We start from the raw sequence: 25319 nt of genomic DNA, 5'->3' as shown, positions 1-25319 counted from the left end.
GTGATTGTACAATCACCAACAAATTCTAAAAATACAATGTTATGAACTTGTATCGCAATGGAAACACTAGAATTGCAGCATTTTTTATACACTAGATAACACTGCAATAAATCAAAGCTCTAAATACCTCCTGTTTTGCAGTCACAATTCACAATTACTTTGGTTGTACGCAATCCACGTGGGGGGTAGCCTGGTGGGTAAGGCTTTCGCTCGTCACGCCGAGGACCAACATGGGCACAATGTGTGAAGCCCATTTCAGGTTTCCCCCGCCGTGATATTGCTGGAATATTTATAAAAGCGGCGTAAAACTAAACTCACTTCCAACTGGTTGTGCTTGTTCGGTCACTAAAACGCCTGGTTTCTTTTCATTGATTTGATGTGTGGTTTATTCTACACAAAGCTACTGATTGTGTAAAACAAGATCGATAAAATTCATTTTCATTCATATCACATAAGTAGACACCGTTTCCTTCTGTTGTGTGTTTGTCGGTATTATACCAAATGTCCCATAGTCTCTGTACCTATTAACCTGCTGTAGAGGCATGGGCAAGCAGTCCAAGTCATGCGCCAACATTTTCAATCAATTTACCACCTCGTGAATTCGCTTGTTGATTAATCTTATCTAAATTCAAGTTCGTTATTTCTCTAAGAACGATTTTGTATTTGTACAAACGCAAATATAAATCACAGCGGTCGGTGCGTGATTCCCGCTGCTTCACACGTGAGCGAGAACTGATGGCCATTGTGTGCGGGTGGCCATTTTGTTGACAATTCTCCAGTGCAGCATCCCCTCCACAGGAGACAATATTGTAGCCATCCGACTAAGTCACGTCCTGCCACACCCTGTCACCATTACCGTGGCAGCCTCGCCCTGGACGTGAAAAGATGATCACGTGATAAAGCAATGGAGACAATGTATACAATCATACTTATTGTCACACTTTAACCCATCAAACAATCGTAGTGCCTTCATCAGATCACACTGACCCACTCCTAGCATCCTGTCTATAACGTATATAAGATTAGACATGATATGTTTCTCTGTGTGTGAGTGTGGGTTGCGAAACGAGATTTGAGAAACCACAGCAGTCCAGTTGTTCTGAACAAGGTAGCGGGCACCTGTTGTGGTGTACTCCAGAAGACCAAAACTAGAAGGATTCAACAACACCTTGACTCTCGACACGTCAACGACTCAATCAGCGTATTCCTGAAGAACGAACACTGAGATCTCGACACACCTGAACTCTGTTGATATGCCGCTGCTGACGTCGGTGTTGATATTGGTGGTGTTGGCCGCTGTCGAGGGGAAAGACTTGACACTGACCGAGGACGCTTCTGGGCAGGAAGTGGTGGAGGCTGTGATAGACCGGATAAGAGCTCAGTGTATATTCACGGATGACCGATTTTTACTTCGGCGTCTGGCGTTTGTGGAGAGTCAAGATGGCGAGGCTGCCGAGACCTACAGCGACGGCTACCACGGTGGAATATGGAAGGTATGGTTGTATACTCCACAAGGAGACATACAATAACAGCGAGTTACCCAGTCTAGACTTGACAGTGCAGCTGTTTTTCAGCAGTGTGTAACTAACCCAGTCTAGACTAGACAGTGCAGCTGTTTGACAGCAGTGTGTAACTAACCCAGTCTAGACTAGACAGTGCAGCTGTTTTACAGCAGTGTGTAACTAACCCAGTCTGTACTAGACAGTGCAGCTGTTTGACAGCAGTGTGTAACTAACCCAGTCTAGACTAGACAGTGCAGCTGTTTGACAGCAGTGTGTAACTAACCCAGTCTGGACTAGACAGTGCAGCTGTTTGACAGCAGTGTGTAACTAACCCAGTCTAGACTAGACAGTGCAGCTGTTTGACAGCAGTGTGTAACTAACCCAGTCTAGACTAGACAGTGCAGCTGTTTGACAGCAGTGTGTAACTAACCCAGTCTAGACTAGACAGTGCAGCTGTTTGACAGCAGTGTGTAACTAACCCAGTCTGGACTAGACAGTGCAGCTGTTTGACAGCAGTGTGTAACTAACCCAGTCTAGACTAGACAGTGCAGCTGTTTGACAGCAGTGTGTAACTAACCCAGTCTGTACTAGACAGTGCAGCTGTTTGACAGCAGTGTGTAACTAACCCAGTCTAGACTAGACTGCAGCTGTTTGACAGCAGTGCAGCTGTTCTGACTAGCAGTGTGCTGTAACCCAGTCTGTAACTAACCCACTAGACAGACAGTGCAGCTGTTTGACAGCAGTGTGTAACTAACCCAGTCTAGACTAGACAGTGCAGCTGTTTGACAGCAGTGTGTAACTAACCCAGTCTAGACTAGACAGTGCAGCTGTTTGACAGCAGTGTGTAACTAACCCAGTCTAGACTAGACAGTGCAGCTGTTTGACAGCAGTGTGTAACTAACCCAGTCTAGTCAGTGCAGACTGTGTAACTAACCCAGTCAGTGCAGTGCTGCTGTTTGACAGCAGTGTGTAACTAACCTAGAGTCTAGACTAGACAGTGAAGCTGTTTGAGCTGTTTGACAGCAGTGTGTGTGTAACTAACCCAGTCTAGACTAGACAGTGCAGCTGTTTGACAGCAGTGTGTAACTAACCCAGTCTAGACTAGACAGTGCAGCTGTTTGACAGCAGTGTGTAACTAACCCAGTCTGGACTAGACAGTGCAGCTGTTTGACAGCAGTGTGTAACTAACCCAGTCTAGACTAGACAGTGCAGCTGTTTGACAGCAGTGTGTAACTAACCCAGTCTAGACTAGACAGTGCAGCTGTACTAACCCAGTCTAGACTAGACAGCAGTGTTTGACAGCAGTGTGTAACTAACCCAGTCTGGACTAGACAGTGCAGACAGTGCAGCTGTTTGACAGCAGTGTGTAACTAACCCAGTCTGGACTAGATAGTGCAGCTGTGTGACAGCAGTGTGTAAGCCAGTCTGGACTAGACAGTGCAGCTGTTTGACAGCAGTGTGTAACTAACCCAGTCTGGACTAGACAGTGCAGCTGTTTGACAGCAGTGTGCACCTATTCCAGCCTGGAATAGACAATGGAATCTGCAACGTCCTTTGTCCATTTTTCCAAGTGCTGCTTTTACTTTTCAGGTGGACTATGACATGTTTGCCAATACTTCCGCCTGCGCACAACCAATCCGGAACACCTGCGCTGTCATCAAGTCATCCTTTGGTTTTGACTGGACACGTGTCTGGTGGAGCGATCTCAGGAAGCCGCTGTACTCTGGACTGGGCGCCGTTCTTTTCATACTCTCACAAAACCTCTCGTTCCTACCCGCTGACACGGTATCACAAGCCCAGTTCTGGTCCACAGCCTACAGAAGGGGGGCGTACATGAACAAATACATCATCGCCGCGCAGCAGATCAGAGAATTGGGTGAGTTTCCAGAGAGTATAATCCATTTGGATCCAAGCTTCACAGCAGATAAGATATGTACGAGAGTGTCGCCGAGTAACCTTAGCGAGTTATTGGACGCCAGGGTTAGGGTTAGGGACCTAATCGAATATGTCCGGTGTAATACATGTTCATTATTTGTTGCTGTGTTTTTCCCTTTCGCATTTCTAATACTTTTTTTACTACACAAAAGTCGAAAGTACACGATGAAATGGTTTGACACGTGGGCTAATGGAAACTGTCCTGGAACTTGCATTCAAGCCACTTTACACGCTACACTTGTTCAGCAATGAATCGAATGCTAACTCATCCTCATGGTCTGACCAGACATGCTCATGCGATCCACAGTATCCTTGTAGTGTTCCCTACGACACTGTTCTGTCACAATATCACCCTATAATATTCATAATTGCACGGCATTCATACATACCGTGAATTCGACGTCTGACGCCTGACGTCAACAGCCGCTGTTTTCAGTTCGCCCGGCTCATTTCCCACCACACGGGATCTTGTAGATTACGGAATGGGACGAGTATGCCAAATGGCATCGGGAACATTAGTCAGTTGTCCGTAGAATTAAATCACGAAATCTACCCGCAACCTTCGTAATTATCACTGATCTATTCGACTCTTTCCGTTCATTTCCGTAACGGCTTAGGAATGCTGTATTCTGAAGGTGCTCCGATCAAATATATACGTGAGTGTTGAATAGTAACCTCAGCGAGTGTATAGCCCATATGGATCCAAGCTCCATGGAGTATATAATCATTTTTTGACAGCTCCACCATATATGATGACAAATTAGTTCCCCTCAGCAAAATATATTGACAGCTCCACCATATATGATAACAAATTAGGTTGTTCCCCACAGCAAATATATTGACAGCTCCACCATATATGATGACAAATTAGGTTGTTCCCCACAGCAAATATATTGACAGCTCCACCATATATGATAACAAATTAGGTTGTTCCCCACAGCAAATATATTGAGAGTCCCACCATATATGACTGTATCCTAGGTTGTTCCTCCGAGCTGGATCTCGCCTTTATCCTGGACGGGTCGGGAAGTATTCACCAAGATGAGTTTGAACGGGTGAAGGGCTTTGTCATCAACATTGCACGTGACTTCAACATCTCTAAACAGGGCGTTCAGCTCGCCGTTGTCGAGTTCAGCAGCCATGTTGGTGACGTTATCCACCTGAACAGGTATTGTTAACAACCACGTATTGTTATTACCCAGGTATTGTTATTACCCAGGTATTGTTAACACCCAGGTATTGTTATTACCCAGGTATTGTTAAGACCCAGGTATTGTTATTACCCAGGTATTGTTAACACCCAGGTATTGTTATTACCCAGGTATTGTTATTACCCAGGTATTGGTAACACCCAGGTATTGGTAAAACCCAGGTATTGGTAACACCCAGGTATTGGTAATTATTAATTTCGTTAGTATCACCGTATCAGTGAGTATACGCGAAATGTGGCACAATCACTGACATACGATCTGTCATACGACCACAGAACGTCTTACAGACTTGCATACGATCTGTCATACGACCACAGAACGTCTTACAGACTTGAATACGATCTGTCAGTACGACCACAGAACGTCTTACAGACTTGTATACGATCTGTCATACGACCACAGAACGTCTTACAGACATGTAAACGATCTGTCAGTACGACCACAGAACGTCTTACAGACTTGTATACGATCTGTCAGTACGACCACAGAACGTCTTACAGACTTGTATACGATCTGTCATACGACCACAGAACGTCTTACAGACTTGTATACGATCTGTCAGTACGACCACAGAACGTCTTATAGACTTGTATACGATCTGTCAGTACGACCACAGAACGTCTTACAGACTTCTCTAAACAGGGCGTTCAGCTGGCCGTTGTCGAGTTCAGCAGCCATGTTGGTGACGTTATCCACCTGAACAGGTATTGTTAACAACCACGTATTATTATTACCCAGGTGTTGTTATTACCCAGGTATTGTTAACACCCAGGTATTGTTATAACCTAGGTATTGTTATTACCCAGGTATTGTTAAGACCCAGGTATTGGTAACACCCAGGTATTGGTAATTATTAATTTCGTTAGTATCACCGTATCAGTGAGTATACGCGAAATGTGGCACAATCACTGACATACTTGTATACGATCTGTCAGTACGACCACAGAACGTCTTACAGACTTGTATACGATCTGTCATACGACCACAGAACGTCTTACAGACTTGTATGCGATCTGTCATACGACCACAGAACGTCTTACAGACTTGTATACGATCTGTCAGTACGACCACAGAACGTCTTACAGACTTGTATACGATCTGTCATACGACCACAGAACGTCTTACAGACATGTAAACGATCTGTCAGTACGACCACAGAACGTCTTACAGACTTGTATAAATCTGTCAGTACGACCACAGAACGTCTTACAGACTTGTATACGATCTGTCAGTACGACCACAGAACGTCTTACAGACTTGTATACGATCTGTCAGTACGACCACAGAACGTCTTACAGACTTGTATACGATCTGTCAGTACGACCACAGAACACCTGACAGACTTAAGATAAGATAGGATAACATAACAAAATGCTTTATTATCCCGAAGGAAATTTTCTTTGCACGGTTAACATTGAAGACTTAAGACCAAAAGAAGACCCACACATATGTCAAATATATTTAAGACTTTGAGCTATAGTGGCGACATTAAAAATCTTGCTAAGGAACATTTGCACTAAAAGAATATTAATATAACAGTTTGAAACAATTGATAAATTATTATAAGATGATTGACAAAACTTTGAAATAATGTATTATCTGTCAGTACGACCATAGAACACCTTACAGACTTGTATACGATCTGTCAGTCCGACCATAGAACACCTTACAAACTTGGGTAGCCTAGATCTGTCAGTACGACCATAGGTTGTATACGATCTGGGGCGTGGCCTCGTGGTTAACGCAGAAGACCCGTCACGGTTCGAATCCCCACATGGGTACAATGTGTAAAGCCCATTTCTGGTGTCCCCGCCGTGATGTTGCTGGAATATTGCTAAAAGCGGCGTAAAACCAAACTCAGTCAGTCAGTCACTATACGATCTGTCAATACCACCACAGAGCGCATTATAGACTTGTGTACTATCTGTAGATTAAGCATTAGAGACTTGTAGCCGAGATGCATCTAGTACTGTTTGTATGGACACACAGGCACTCGGACTTGGCCTCCCTGAGCAGCGCCATTGCCAGAATCCAGAAGACCGGACAGACCACAAACACAGCGGCCGCTATTGATGTTGTGACGTCATCAATATTCACGGCCAGTGAAGGCGCCCGTGCTAACGCGAAGAGAGTGACCGTCCTGCTGACCGATGGTGCTTCAGGCGATCGTCCTGCGACCGTTGCTGCCGCTCAGAAGGCCAAAGACAAAGGTGTGATCATGTTCACCGTTGGGGTAGGCAGTGTTAACGAGGAGGAACTCAACAACGTCGCCAGTCAACCCAGTTGCACCCATTTCTACAAACTCAACAGCTTCGGGGAGATCGACCACCTGGTGTATGACATCAAGAAGCGGTCGTGTACAGGTAAGCGGTGTCAGGAGTCTGAGCAGGAAGACTTTATCATTGTCTTACTTTCTGAGCAGATGGATATAGGGTTGCTGACAGTCTGAACAGGTACACGTTGGAATTTTTTGACTGTTTGAGCAGGTGAACGTAAGCGTTACCTGGTACTTAGATAAGGGAGACATAAGCATTGTCTGAGGTAAGCATTGTCCGGTAGCCTGATCTGGTTGACATAAGCATTGTCTGAGGTAAGCATTGTCCGGTAGCCTGATCTGGTTAACATAAGCATTATCTGAGGTAAGCATTGTCCGGTAGCCTGATCTGGTTGACATAAGCATTGTCTGAGGTAAGCATTGTCCGGTAGCCTGATCTGGTTGACATAAGCATTGTCTGAGGTAAGCATTGTCCGGTAGCCTGATCTGGTTGACATAAGCATTGTCTGAAGTAAGCATTGTCCGGTAGCCTGATCTGGTTGACATAAGCATTGTCTGAGGTAAGCATTGTCCGGTAGCCTGATCTGGTAGACATAAGCATTGTCTGAGGTAAGCATTGTCCGGTAGCCTGATCTGGAAGACATAAGCATTGTCTGAGGTAAGCATCGTCCGGTAGCCTGATCTGGTAGACATAAGCATTGTCTGAGGTAAGCATTGTCCGGTAGCCTGATCTGGTAGACATAAGCATTGTCTGAGGTAAGCATTGTCCGGTAGCCTGATCTGGTTGACATAAGCATTGTCTGAGGTAAGCATTGTCCGGTAGCCTGATCTGGTAGACATAAGCATTGTCTGAAGTAAGCATTGTCCGGTAGCCTGATCTGGTTGACATAAGCATGGTCAGACAATTTGGGGCACACAAAAACGTTGTCCGGCCGTCTCAGAAGGCGTGAGAACTGTCCGGCAGTCTGAGCAGAAGAAACCCATACACGTTTACCGTTTTGAACAGGTAGAGGTAAGGCTTTTAGTCGTTATTACCTTCTGCTACCCTTATAGCATCATGTTTCATAGGATCTAAGGGGGCCACCTCTTCGAAAAACCATGATTTTCGTCTTGCTTATGTTTACTTTCATTGGGTTCGTAGAGGCAGTTACAGGTAAGATCGTTAATCGGAAATATCGTCCATAAAAAGACTATTTATGAATATCGATATGAAAATATTGTCAGCGATAATGACATGACAGAGTAAAGTTTTAATTTACTCATGCAAATTAGGTTTAAATTCAGGGGTTGTTTCTAAGTTATGTTCGTGTTTTGTAAGTAACCCATGTGTAAACCTTGCACCGCTCACGACTGGAGAGCGATATATTCATTTCTGTCAGACTATTTGGTCATTTTTGCTTAAAGTTACTTCTCAGACATTTATCGATAATGGATCGATATTTGGTTAACTATTATCGCTATCCATGATATATATTGATAGGGAGCCTAGTTACAGATACGGTTACAGACATGTGTCTTCCCTCTGAACACAACACCGACGTCAAACAGCACTGGTACTTTGTGCCTGGCAACACGAAAATGACTGAATGAGTGAGTGAGGTGGGTTTTACGCCGTTTATAGCAATACTCCAGCAATATCACAGTTGGGGACACCAGGAATATGCTTCACACATTGTAGCCATGTGGGGATTCGAACCCGAGTTTTCGGCGTGACGAGCAAACGCTTGAACCACTGGGCTACCCAACCGCCCGCTATGTTTGTTTGCTCACTTGATGAATGACGACATGCGTGATACCCTTGATGCATGTGTCACACACTGGGGTGTGAGTGCGACTGATGTGTAACAGCTGACTATTGCAGATGAACAAAGCTTAGTAATACGCACAATACGCACTATGTACGCACAATATATCGGCGTATCAAGATGCACCTACACAGCTCTTGAACTCGTACCTGTTGCCAATCCATTTCAGCCCCTAAAGTTATATCAGCAACGTCCGATGATGACACGCCCTCCTCCGTGACCACGCCCCTCAGCATTGACCCTGTGAGGAACACCTACGTTCTTCATCCAAACAATTCCGTCTCGCAGTCGGGAACGGAGAAAGTTATTGTGAGTACATCCGTGGATTACTTCTACCTCTGCTTCTGATACCGCACTGTTTTGTATTCGTGCTGTATAAATGATCACACCAGATACCCCCACAAGCTCTTGTATAAGTAAATTAGGCTCTTGTAAATTTATGCTTTATTGTAAATGGACTGTTATGTGTTCCATGTCCTGATACACTTGTATAAGTATTCCGTACTGTACCGGATAGAGAATATATACTAGCCACATAAGGAAACTGTGCACACAGAAAATTCCTTCAGAATGGGAATACAACACAGCTTTCGACAGTGACTGCCATTTCAGAGTTTCACATGTTGTGTGCAGCTGCACGGGCTGCACGTACAGTAACACATTGCAAGTCGATAGGCCACCATCAATGACGTGACGTCGCCTGGCACGTGCATGAGCGTTTGATTGTCTCTGTTACGTGCTATGTTCACACCTGTATTTATGTATAAAGACGAGTTGTGCCTATATTTATATTTTCTGTGTGCAGTTCCTTTATGTGACCAGTATATAATATAATATTTCTGTAATAACTACCTACAGCATAGGTTTTGAGGCGTGACGCAACATGATAATTGTCAGCTAGATTGTATAGGATTGCCCTGCAGGGGGTCTGGACGATTATCTGTCATGGTCCCAGGTAGATTATCTGGTAAACTGACTGGTAAATTATGATTACACAATGCCACTTAGAAAGTGGTGAAATATAACGTATGCTATATGTGGGATTACACTTTACAGATTTTAATAATTTTGTAGGTTGAATCCTAATCACCATCATACAAAGACAGCGATCTAACCCCCTCAGCCAGCTTCCACTAGATAGCTTATCAGATTAGCGGCTAGACTGACTAATAGATAGCCTGGTAGATTAACGGCTAGACTGACTAATAGATAGCCTGGTAGATTAGCGGCTAGACTGATTAATAGATTGCCTGACCCAGATTGTCAGGCCAGGCTGACAGAAAATCTCCCGACATCGGCGTACAACCCTACGTTATGTTACAGAAAACTGATGTAGAATGTGGTATCCTGAATGTATACGCCTCCTATGACACGCCCAACCCTGGCCCAGCGTTCTACAGCGTCACGTCGCAGGTGGTGGACGGGCGACCTTCCATTATGAAGGTCAACACTACCAGGGAAGGGAGACCACTCTTTGTGACCGTCATTGGCACCAAGCTTCAGGAGTCTTGCTCCGATATCTTGAAGTGCCGGGATGCCAAGTTCTCCCTTAGTGTAGAAGATGCCCCTGTAACTTCTGGTACTTCATAAGTTTTTCCAGCGATAGCACCATAGTTTTCATTGAGAGTAATCTTTCTATTACTGAAACATCTCGTGAAGATCCGGCTTAGAATTGATCTTTAGTAACTCATGTTTGTCGTAAGAGGCGACTAACGGGATCAGGTGTCAGGCTCGCTGATTTGATTGACACATATTATCATATACCATTTGCGTAGATCGATGCTGTTGATCACTTGACTGTCTGGTCCAGACTCGATTATCTACAGACCGCTGTCATATAGCTGGAGTATTGCTGGAATAAGTGCAGCGTAAAACTAAACTCACTCATTACTCACTCACTATTACTGAAATATACTATACTGTTCACCATTTTGTACACATATGATATAGTTGTCTGCAACAGTCACACCTGGTTACAGTTGCTGAGGTGCTGTGTCGTACTTGGGAGGGGGAACGCACGTGCACAGAAGCTGACCTGGTCAACAACGGATTCCTCGTCCCCTCGTGTCCACGTAAGACCTCAGGCCATGCTATTCAGAGCATTGGGTGAATGGCGCTGCGAGTTTCGAGTCTAAATAGATTATGTGTCTCCTAGCGAGAGACATTGGATATCATTCACGGGGATGTTTGACATTACCTACGAGAGATTTGGGACATCTTGTATGAGGCACATCAGATGTTTCCTACCAGAAACTGTTTTGGACAACGAGTTTAGGGACACTGCACAATGACCACAAGGACTTTTGACATTACTTACGAGTGGCTATATATATTCATTAAGAGAGACGTCAGGATAAGGCGTTAGAAATTATTCACAAGGGACGTCGGACATTATTCACGATAGATAGCAGGAAGTATTCACGAGGAGATTTAGGTATAAATCAGAAGGGGCTTTATACATAGCTCAGGTCAAGCTTCAGACATAACTCAGAAGGGGCTTTATACATAGCTCAGGACAAGCTTTAGACAAAACTTAAAGGGGCTTTAGATATAGCTCAGGTCAAGCTTTAGACATCACTCAGAAGGGGCCTTAGATATAGTTCAGGTCAAGTTTTAGACATAACTCAGAAGGGGCTTTAGACTTAACTCAGCTTCAGACATAACTCAGAAAGGGCTTTAGACATAGTTCAGGTCAAGCTTTAGACATAACTCAGAAGGGGCTTTAGACATAGTTCAGGTCAAGCTTTAGACATCACTCAGAAGGGGCTTTAGACATAGTTCAGGTCAAGCTTTAGACATAACTCAGAAGGGGCTTTATACATAGCTCAGGTCAAGTTTTAGACATAGTTCAGGTCAAGCTTTAGACATAACTCAGAAGGGGCTTTAGACATAGCTCAGGTCAAGCTTTAGACATAACAGAAGGGGCTCATAGCAAGCTTTAGACATAAGTCAGAAGGGGCTTTAGACATAATTCAGGTCAAGCTTTTGACATAACTCAGAAGAGGCTTAAGACGTAAGTCAGATGGAACTTTAGACATAAGTCAGAAGAGGCTTCAGACGTAAGTCAGATGGAACTTTAGACATAAGTCAGAAGAGGCTTAAGACGTAATTCAGATGGAGCTTTAGACATAACTCAGAAGAGGCTTCAGACAATATTCACGAGACGAGAGACATGAGATAATGTTCACGAGGGACGTTAGACATAAATTGCTTTAGACATCAGACACTATTTAAAAGATACTTTAGATGCCATTAATGGGGGATGGTCGAGAGTATTCGGCATGTCTTTTACACCAGGTATTGGCAGGATTCGCGAGAGACGTTCCGTATCTTCTGACATTGCACGTGTGGAAGGTTTCCATGTCGCGGTGATGTACAACTCAGCAGCTGATGACTTCATGCATAGACATCTGTCGCTCCAAGAGAGAAAAAACAAACAAAAACAAACAAAAACAACACGCACTAAGAGTCGGCCCAATATAGGCTAACACGAACCCTGTGTTCATATGAGGTAATTTAGTGAATGAAGAAAGGATGATAATGTTGTCATGTACGGAGCGTGCTGACGTCATACTATTCCCCAGCACTGGAGGTCGCTTAGATACACATGTGCCAATTCATTAAGTTTAAATTCTCGAACTTTAACGCAATTATGGTAACATTGACATGATGTAGAACCCAGGGCGCTACACTCACCCCGGGATGGGACAGACTTAAGATGGTCACGCTCGGTGAAGTGACTCATGCAATACTCTTTGCGTCCTTCATGTTAGGACATTGTGTGATAATGAATGGATGGTTCTGTTACTGCCACTAGCTGCAAACCCCCAGAACAAAAGGCCAGAAGAAATTCATACAGGTTACGTTCAGAGTTAGGGTTCTGTGATTGATATCGCCCCATACGTATATACATAAACATATACAATATCTACATGTTAACTACGTCAGTGCTTGTACTTCAGCAACCACCAGCACCGTGGACCTCCAGGAACCTATCATCTCCAACCCCTGCATCAGCGACGTCACCACGGCGAGCAACGGCTTCCAGCCTCATCCCACCGACGCCACCAAGTTCATCGTCTGTGACATCAGAGGAAACATGTACATCACAAACTGTCCCAGCGATGGGATATTTAACAGTAGATCTAACACTTGTAACAACGCTCCAGTGTTCTCCCTCGCCGACACCGTTATCTACGCCGACCCCAACCTCGACTACATCTGTAACGACATGCTGGTTCCCAGCAAAATGCACTTCCCCCACCCTACGAACAAGGCACTGTACATCCAGTGCAGTTTGCTGAGCGTCGCTTTCGTCAGACCATGTGGCAACGGGACCGTCTACAATGATGACATTCAGAACTGCGCAGACGTCGCCTCCGACCCTGTGAAAGTCAAGGTTGCTGAGAATCCATGTAAGACCGCACGTGTTGGCTCCCTGCACGCCCACTCCGATCCCAAAAAGTTCCTTCAGTGTACTTCCTTCGCCTCGTACGCCATCAAGTCATGTGGGATGGGTACCCGGTGGGATGATGTTTTGAAGACATGCGGCTGGTAATGGCAGTAGCACACGGAAAGACAACAGAAATACCAGCAAACTTGGCCTCATAGCAGAAACATCGTCACATCGTCAGAACATCCTACAACATGACGACATCTTGTATTGGTGATATTTGTTCAACATTTTATCCGTTGTAATTAACCTTAAATACACCATGCCACTATCGCTACTAACGTTGTTGTTTTATTGCCTGGACTGTGGCTGCCGCAGACAAAAGGACGTAAAGAACAGTGTTGTTTGTTGATTCATATTACAACAACACATGTGGTTTGTGGCTGGGGCACAGCTCTCTCAAACAACATATAACCACTTGCCCTAACAAAAGCCCAAACACAACCCAAACATACATCTCAACACACACACCAACACACACCACCAACACACACACCAACACACATCTCAACACTCACACCAAAACACACACCAACACACACCAACACACACACCAACACACATCTCAACACTCACACCAACACACACCAACAAACACACCAAACACACACACACGAAAACACACAAACACACCAAAAACATCCCAAAACACACACCAAAACACACCCAAAACAAACACCAACACACACCAAAACACACACAAGCACACACCAAGACACACACACCCCAACACATCAAAACACACACCAGCACAAAAAAACACATATCAGCACACACACACGAACACACACAACCCAGCACACACCAGAACACATCCCATCTCAACACAACCCATCTCAACACATTCCAACACACACACCAGAACACATCCCATCTCAACACATCCCAACACACATCCCAACACACACCAGAACACATCCCAACACACATCCCAACACATCCCAACACACACACCAGAACACATCCCATCTCAACACATCCCAACACACATCCCAACACACACCCCAAAACACACACCAGAACACATCCCATCTGAACACATCCCAACAAACATATCCCAACACACACACCAGAACACATCCCATCTCAACACATCCCAACACACACCCCAAAACACACACCAGAACACATCCCATCTCAACACATCCCAACACACATCCCAACAAACATCCCAACACACACCAGAACACATCCCATCTCAACACATCCCAACACATACCCCAACACAACACACCAGAACACATCCCATCTCAACACATCCCAACACACATCCCAACACACACACCAGAACACATCCCATCTCAACACATCCCAACACACACATCCCAACACACACCAGAACACATCCCATCCTCAACACATCCCAACACACACACACCAGAACACATCCCATCCACTAGAACACATCCCATCCCAACACACATCCCAACACACACCAACACACACACACAAACACATCCCATCCCAACACACATCCCACACATCCCAACACACACAACCAGAACACACACACCAGAACACATCCCATCTCAACACATCCCAACACACACATCCCAACAACACACACACCAGAACACACCCATCCCATCTCAACACATCCCAACACACATCCCAAAACACACACCAACACACATCCCATCTCAACACATCCCAACACAAACACATCCCAACACACCCATCCCAACACACACCAGAACACATCCCATCTCTAACACATTCCAACACATATCCTAAACACACACCCAAACATACATAATTAGAATATATCTCTATTCTTAACATATCTCTAACACATACTTCTAAAGTAAACATACTAGAATATATCTACATATTCTAACATATCTCTAAATACATATCTTTGAACACATCCTATTACAACATATCCCATCTCTAACACATATCCTAACATACATACTAACATACATACAATTCTAACATCATTTAAAATATATCCTAACACATATCTCTAACACATACTAGAACACATCCTATTCTAACACATCCTAACAATACATCTCTACATACTAGAACATATCTCTATTTAAATACATATCTCTAACATATATCCTAACACATATTCTAAATACATACTAGAATAGAACATATCTCTATCTCTAACATATCCTAACACATACACTAACACACACTAGAATACATCTATATCTCAAACAAATCTCTAACATACATACCTAAACACATACTCTAGAACACATCTCTAATACATCATATCTCTAACACATATCTAAAATACAATAATCCTAAATACATACTACTAGAATATATCCTATCTCTCAACATATCCTAACATATATCCTAACACACACCATAGAATACATCCTATTCTAACATATCCTAACACACACACTTCTTAACACATACTAGAACATATCTCTATCTCTAACACATCCTAACATATATCCTAACATAACACATACTATACTAGAATACATCTATCTCTAACATATCCTAAATACACACCCTAAATACATACACACTAGAATACATCTCATTCTAACATATCCTAACACATAATTTCTAAATACATACATAGAATATTATCTTAACATCTCTAAACATATCCTAAATATATATCCTAACATACACTAGAATACATCCTATTCTACATCCTATCTCTAAATACATCCTAACACACACTTCCTAATACATACTAGAATATATCTAATTCTAACATATCTCTAACACATATCCTAACTACATACTCCTAACATACACACTAGAACATATCCTATTTTAACATATCCTAACATAACTAGAATATATCTCTAACACACACTAGAACACATCTCTATCTCTAACATATCCTAACACACATACTAAATACACACCACTAGAATATATCCTATTCTAACATATCCTAACACATATCCTAACATACAATAATACATAGAATATATCCTATTCTAAACATATCCTAACATATACACTAAATACATAATTAGAATACATATAGAATCTATATCCTAATACATATCCTTAAATACATATCCTAACATCATATAACACATCCTAACACACAATAGAATACATCTCTATCTTAACATATCCTAACACATATCCTAACACACACTAGAATACATCTCATTCTAACATATCTCTAACATATCTCCTAACACACACACTAGAACACATCCTATCTCTACATATCCTAACATATATCCTAACATACATATCCTAACATACACACTAGAATAATATCTCTATCTCTTAACACATCCTAACATACATCCTAACACACACTCCTAAAACACACATACTAGAATACATCTCTATTCTAATACATCTCTAACATATATCTCTAACACATACACTAGAATACATCCTATCTCAACATATCCTAACACATATCCTAACACACACTAGAATACATCCTATTCTAACATATCTCTAACACATATCTCTAACACATACTAACTAGAATAACACATATCCTATCTCTAACATATCCTAACACACATCCTAACACACTAGAATACATCTAGAATTAACATATTCCTATCATATATCTAACACATATCCTAACATATAATTCATAATACATACACAATTAGAATACATCCTATCTAAACATATCCTAAATACATATCCTATACACATATCCTAACACACATACTAGAACATATCCTATCTCTCAACATATCCTAACACACACACCTAACAACACACACTAGAATACATCTCTATCTTTAACATATCTCTAACACATATCCTAACACACACTAGAATACATCCTATCCACAACACATCCTAACACATCTCTAACATATAATTCCTAACATACAATTAGAACATATCCTAACATATCTCTAACATATCCTAACATATCCTAACACACATCTCTCTAATACACACTAGAACATATCTATCTTAACACATTCTAACACATATCTCTAACTAACACAACATATCCTCTAATACACCTAACATACACAAATACTAGAATATATCTCTATCTCAACACATCCTAACACACACACCTAACATACACTAGAACATATCCCATCCTAACATATCCTAACACACATCCTAACACACACTAGAATACATCCTATCACTCAACATATCCTAACACATACCTAACACATACACTAGAACACATCCTATCTCTAACACATCCTAACACACATATCCTAACACACACCTCTAACATACACATTAGAACACATCCTATCTCTAAACATATCCTAACACACGACCTAACACACACTAACACATCCTATCTCAACACATCCTAAATACATATCCTAACACAACATAACACACACTAAACACATACTAGAACATATCCTTCTAACACATCCTAACACACATCCTAACACACACACTAGAATACATCCTATCTCTAACACATCCTAACACACACACCTAACATACACACTAGAACACATCCTATCTCTAACACATCCTAACACACATCCTAATACATACCTAACATACACTACTAGAACATATCCTATCTCTAACACATCCTAACACACACCCTAACACACACACTAGAACACATCCTATCTCTATCATCCTAACACACATCCTCACACCTAACATACATCCTATCTCTAAACACATCCTAACACACACACTAGAACACATCCCATCTCAACACATCCTAACACACATCTCTAGAACACATCACAATTCTAACACATACTACTAGAACACATCTCATCTCTAACACATCCTAACACACATCCTAACATACACACACACACCCTAACATACACCCTAACACATCCTACTAGAACACATCCTAACACACACCCTAACACACACACCAGAACACATCCCATCTCAACACATCCTAACATACACACCTAACACACACACTAGAACACATCCTATCTAACACATCCTAACACACACCTAGAACATCACTTCTCACAACACATCCTATCTCAACACATCCTAACACACATCCTAACACACACTAGAACACATCCTCCCATCTCAACACATCCCAACACACATCCCAACACACACCCTAACAACACATCTAGAACACATCCCATCTCAACACATCCCAACACACACACCCTAACACACACACCAGAACACATCCCATCTCAACACATCCCAACACACACCCCAACACACCCACACATCACCAGAACACATCCCATCTCAACACATCCCAACACACACATCCCAACACACACCCTAACACACACACACTCCAGAACACATCCCATCATCTCAACACATCCCAACACACACCCCAACACACACCACAGAACACATCCCATCTCAACACATCCCAACACACATCCCAACACACACCCCAACACACACCAGAACACATCCCATCTCAACACATCCCAACACACACCCCAACACATCCATCTCAGAACACATCCCATCTCAACACATCCCAACACACACCCCAACACACACACCAGAACACATCCCATCTCAACACATCCCAACACACATCCCAACACACACCCCAACACATCACATCAACACACACCCCACACACTCCTAACACATCCCAACACACACCCCAACACACACCACCAGAACACATCCCATCCTCAACACATCCCAACACACATCCTAACACACACACCAGAACACATCCTATCTCTAACACATCCTAACAACAAACATCCCAACACACATCCCAGAACACATCCCATTCTAACACATCCATCACAACACATCCCAACACATATCTCTACATCCCATTCTCAACACATCTCTAACACAGAATAACATTCTCTAGAATACATTCTAACATATCTCTAAATACATATCTCTAACACTTACACTAGAATATATCTACATCCTAACACATAATCTTAACACATACAAGAATACATCCTAACATCAATACATCTCTAACACATAATATCTAACATACTTATACATACTAGAACATATCCTATTCTTAACATATCTCTAACATACATTATCAATACATACTAGAATATATCTCTAACACATACATAACATACATCTTAGAATATATCCCTATTCTATATCTTAAATACATACATACATTAGAATATATCTCATATACATATATCTAATCATATTCCTAACATATCTCTAATATACAACACATTCTTAAATATACATACTAGAATATATCCTATTCTCAAACATATCCTAACACATATCCTAACACATAAAATACACATATATCCTAATACATAGAATATATCTCTATTCTAACATATCCTAACACATATCCTAACATACATACTAGAATACATCTCTATTCTAACATATCCTAAATACATATCTCTAACATACACTTAAATATCCTAGAATACATCATACTATTCCTAAATACATATAGAATATATCTCAAATACATATCTCTAACATACAAGCACTTAACACATACTAGAATATATCTCTATTAATACATTAACATATCTCTAATCCTAACATATCCTAACACATAATTTAACATACATACTAGAATACATCCTATTCTAACATATCCTAACACATATCCTAACACACACTTTAACTAGAATACATAGAATAGAACATATTCCTATCTCTAACATATCCTAATTTTAACATACATACTACACATCCTAACTAATATTCTACATACATAGAAACATATCATTCTATTCTAACATATCTCCTAACACATCCTAAATACATACTCCTAATATATACTACTAGAACATATCTCTATTCTCTAACATATCTCTAACATACATACTAAACACACACTAGAATACATCTAACATATCTTAACATATCCTAACACATATCTCTAACACACACTAGAATACATCTCTAGAATATCTATCTAACATACATAACACATATCTCTAACACACAATTCCTAATATACACACACACATTTCTAACATATCCTAACATTACTAGAATACATCTCTAACACATTCTAACACATACTCTAAACATATCCTAAACATACTAGAATACATATCTCTATTCTAACATATCCTAACATACATCCTAAACACACACTAGAATATATCCTATTCTAAATACACAACACATCTAAATACATATTTCTTAACACACACTAGAACATATCTCTATTCTAAACATATCTCTAACACATATCCTAACACATACTAGAACACATCCTATTCTAACACATCCTAACACATATCCTAACACACACCTATACACACACTAGAATACATTCTATTCTCAACATATCTCTAACATACATATCCTAACACACACTAGAACACATCTCTATCTACATCTCTATCTCTAACATACATCTCTAACACATCACTAGAATACATTCCTATCTCTCAACATATCTCTATCCTAACACATACTCTAACACACACTACTAGAATATATCCTATTCTCAAACATATCTCTAACACATATCCTATCACTAATTCATCCTAACACATATCCTAACACACATACCTAACTCTACACACAACTAGAACATATCCTATCTCTAACATATCCTAAATACATATCCTAACACATACTAGAACACATATCTAGATATCTCAAATATATCCTATAACACATATCCTAAACACATAATTCTAACATACACACTAGAATACATCCTATTCAACACATCCTAACACACACTCTAACACACATACTAGAACATATCCTATTCTAACATATCCTAACACACATCCTAACACATACACTACTAGAATACATATCCATATCTCAAACACATCCTAACACACATACTAGAATACATCCTATCTCTTAACACATCCTAACACATATCCTAACACACATACCTACACACATAATTAGAATACATCCTATCTCTAACATATCCTAACACACATCTAGAACTACACACACTAGAACACATCTCTATCTCAACACATCCTAAATACACATCCTAACATACACTAGAACATATCCTATCTTTCTTAACATATCCTAACACACACAGAACACACATAATAGAACATATCCTATCTCTATCATCCTAACACACATCCTAAATATACACACTAAATATATCATATTCCATATCCTAATTCAACACATATCCTAACACATATCCTAACACACACTAGAACATATCCTATCTCAACACATCATCCTAACACACATCCTAGAATACACACCCTAACACACACTAGAACATATCCTATCTCAACACATCCTAAATACACATATCCTAACACACACTAGAATACATCCCATCACATCCTCTCACACACATCCCAACACACACACTAGAACACATCTCTAAAACATCCTAACACACGACCTTAACACACACCTAGAACACATCCTATCTCTAACACATCCTAACACACACCCTAACACACACTAGAACATACATATCCTAACTCTCAACACATCCTAACACACATCCTTAACACACACTAGAACACATCCTATCTCAACACATCCTAACACACATCCTCCCAACACACATCCTAACACACACACTAGAACACATCCCATCTCTAACACACATCCTAACACACACCTCTAACACACACACCAGAACACATCCCATCTCTCAACACATCCTAACACACATCCTAACACACACACTAGAACACATCCTATCTCTAACACATCCTAACACACATCCTAACACACACCCTAACACACACTAGAACACATCCCATCTCTCTAACACATCCTAACACACATCCCAACACACACCAGAACACATCCCATCTCAACACATCCCAACACACACACCCTAAACACACACCCTAACACACACACTAGAACACATCCCATCTCAACACACATCCTAACACACATCCCAACACACACACCAGAACACATCCCATCTCAACACATCCTAACACACATCCTAACACACACCTCTAACAACACATCCCCATCTCAACACATCCTAACACACATCCCAACACACACCCATCTAAACACACACCTAGAACACATCCCATCTCAACACATCCCAACACACACCCCAACACACACACCAGAACACATCCCATCACAACACATCCCAACACATCCCAACACACACCCAACACACACACCAGAACACATCCCATCTCAACACATCCCAACACACATCCCAACACACACAACACACACCAGAACACATCCCATCTCAACACATCCCAACACACACCCCAACACACACCAGAACACATCCCATCTCAACACATCCCAACACACATCCCAACACACACCAGAACACATCCCATCTCAACACATCCCAACACATCCCAACACACACACCAACACACACACCAGAACACATCCCATCTCAACACATCCCAACACACATCCAGGAACACACACACCAGAACACATCCCATCTCTCACATCCCAACACATCCCAACACACACACCCAACACACACACCAGAACACATCCCATCTCAACACATCCCAACACACACACAACACACACCCAGAACACATCCCATCTCAACACATCCCAACACACATCCCAACACACACCTAACACACACACCAGAACACATCCCATCTAAACACATCCCAACACACATCCCAACACACACACCAGAACACATCCCATCTCAACACATCCCAACACACACCCCAACACACACCCAGAACACATCCCATCTCAACACATCCCAACACACATCCCAACACACACCAGAACACATCCCATCTCAACACATCCCAACACACCCCAACACACACACCAGAACACATCCCATCTCAACACATCCCAACACACATCCCAACACACACCAGAACACATCCCATCTCAACACATCCCACACACACCCTAACACACACAGAACACACACATCCCAACACATCCCACACACACATCCCAGAACACACATCCTATCATCAACACATCCCATCACACACCAGAATATTATCTCTATCCCAACACACACCAGAACACATCCCAACACACACCCCAATACATACTCTATCTCAACACATATCCTAACACACATATTAACATACATACTAGAATACATCTCTATTCTAACATATCTCTAACACATATCTCTAAATACAGACTAGAATACACTATTCCTATATCTAGAATATATATCCTAACACATACTCTTAACATATACTAGAATATATCCTATTCTCTTAACATATCTCTAACACATATCTTAAACACATATCTAGAATATTTCTATCATCTAAACATATCTAACATATCTCTAACATATATCCTAACATAATACATACTAGAACATATATCTCTATCTTTAACATATCTCTAACACATAATCTAATACATACTAGAATATATCTCTATTCTTAAATATATCTCTAAATATATATCTCTAACACATACTCCTAACACATACTAGAATATATCTCTATTCTAACATATCTCTAACATATATATCTAAATATACTAGAATATACTCATACCTCTAATACATCTCTATCTTAACATATCTCTAACATATATCCTAACACATACATAATAACATAACATAATAGAATATATCTATTCAATATATCTCTAACATACAATCTAATACATACTATCACACTTAACACATACAACATATACTCTAACATATACTAACACATACTATAGAATACATCCTATCTCTAACACATATCTCTAACACATATCATAACATACTAGAATATATCCTAATCTCTAACATATCCTAACACACATCCTAACATACTAGAATACATATCTCTATTCTCTAACATATCTCTAACACATACTCTAACATATACTAGAACATATCTCTATTCTTAACATATCCTAACATACATATCTCTAACATACACACTAGAATATATCTCTATCCTCTAACATATCTCTAACACATATCCTAACACATACCTAACATACATACTAGAGAACATATCCTATCTTCAAACATATCATAACATACACCCTTAACACACATACTAGAATATATCTCTATTTCTCAACATATCTCTAACACATATCCTATCATTCTAGAATATATCCTATTTCAACATATCCTAACACATACATCTAGAACACATCTAACACAATTAACACATACTAGAATACATCTCTATTCTAAACATATCCTAACACATATCCTAACATACATACTAGAATACATTCATCTCATACATCTAATACATATCCTAACACACAATACATACTAACATACATCTAATACATTCTAACACACATACATATATAAGAATACATCCTATCTCTAACATATCCTAAATACACATCCTAAATACATACACTAGAATACATCATATCTGTATTCCTAACACATCCTAACACATATCCAAACACACACTAGAACACATCTCTATCTCAAACATATCCTAACATATCATACATACATACAAACAACATATCTATTCTAACATATCTCTAAATACATATCCTAACATACACTCCTAACACACACAATAGAACATATCCTATCTCTAACATATCCTAACACATCCTAACATAATACATAGAACAACACACACTAGAATACATCTCTATTCTTAACATATCCTAACACACATATCTCTAACACATATTTCTAACACATACTATCCTATATCTTATTAACATATCTCTAACACATATCCTAACACACATATCCTTACACTAAATACATATCTTAGAATACATCTCTCTAACATATCTAACATATATCCTAACATACACACATATCCTTACACATCATTACATACTAGAATACATCTCTATTCTCAACATATCTCTAACATACATATCCTAACATACACACATACTAGAACATATCCTCATTCTCAACATATCCTAACACACATATCATAACACATACACTAGAATATATCCTATTCTCAACATATCCTAACACATATCCTAACACATACACTCTAACACACACTAGAACATATCATCATAACATATCTCAACATCCTAGAACATATCCTAAATACACACAATAACATATATCTCTATCTCTCATTCCTAACATAACACATCTCAACACATATCTCTAACACACAATTCTAACACACACACACTAGAATACATCCTATCTCTTAACAACATATCCTAACATACATATTTCCTAACACACACTAGAATATATCCTATCCATCTCTCTAACACATATCCTAACATACATCCTAACACACACTTAAACACATCCACTAGAATATATCATCAATTTCTAAACACATCTTAAACACACGACCTAACATATAACACTAGAACATATCCTATCTCTAACACATCCTAACACATATCCTA

The 25319-nt window shown here is 40.5% G+C and overlaps 2 protein-coding genes across 2 annotated transcripts; both read left to right on the top strand.

Annotated features, from left to right (window-relative positions):
* Nucleotides 1–1089: 1089 nt before the first annotated feature.
* Nucleotides 1090–4615, top strand: LOC124288453. Its single transcript, XM_046724973.1, has 3 exons — nt 1090–1493; nt 3093–3378; nt 4419–4615. The coding sequence occupies exons 1-3, from the start codon at nt 1254–1256 to the stop codon at nt 4613–4615; spliced, it is 723 nt and encodes a 240-aa protein (XP_046580929.1). The 5' UTR covers nt 1090–1253.
* A 1990-nt stretch (nt 4616–6605) lies between these two features.
* LOC124288442 (collagen alpha-1(XII) chain-like) lies at nt 6606–13454 on the top strand. The gene is made up of 5 exons (XM_046724963.1): nt 6606–7011; nt 8898–9037; nt 10052–10307; nt 10708–10800; nt 12691–13454. The coding sequence occupies exons 1-5, from the start codon at nt 6606–6608 to the stop codon at nt 13284–13286; spliced, it is 1491 nt and encodes a 496-aa protein (XP_046580919.1). The 3' UTR covers nt 13287–13454.
* The last annotated feature ends 11865 nt before the right edge of the window (nt 13455–25319 follow it).

This window comes from Haliotis rubra, unplaced genomic scaffold, assembly GCF_003918875.1.
Source record: "Haliotis rubra isolate DU_JTF1 unplaced genomic scaffold, ASM391887v1 Scf1110, whole genome shotgun sequence".
Lineage (NCBI taxonomy): Eukaryota > Metazoa > Mollusca > Gastropoda > Lepetellida > Haliotidae > Haliotis > Haliotis rubra.
Note: the sequence above shows the minus strand (reverse complement) of the source record. Positions and strands in the feature narration are given on the sequence as shown.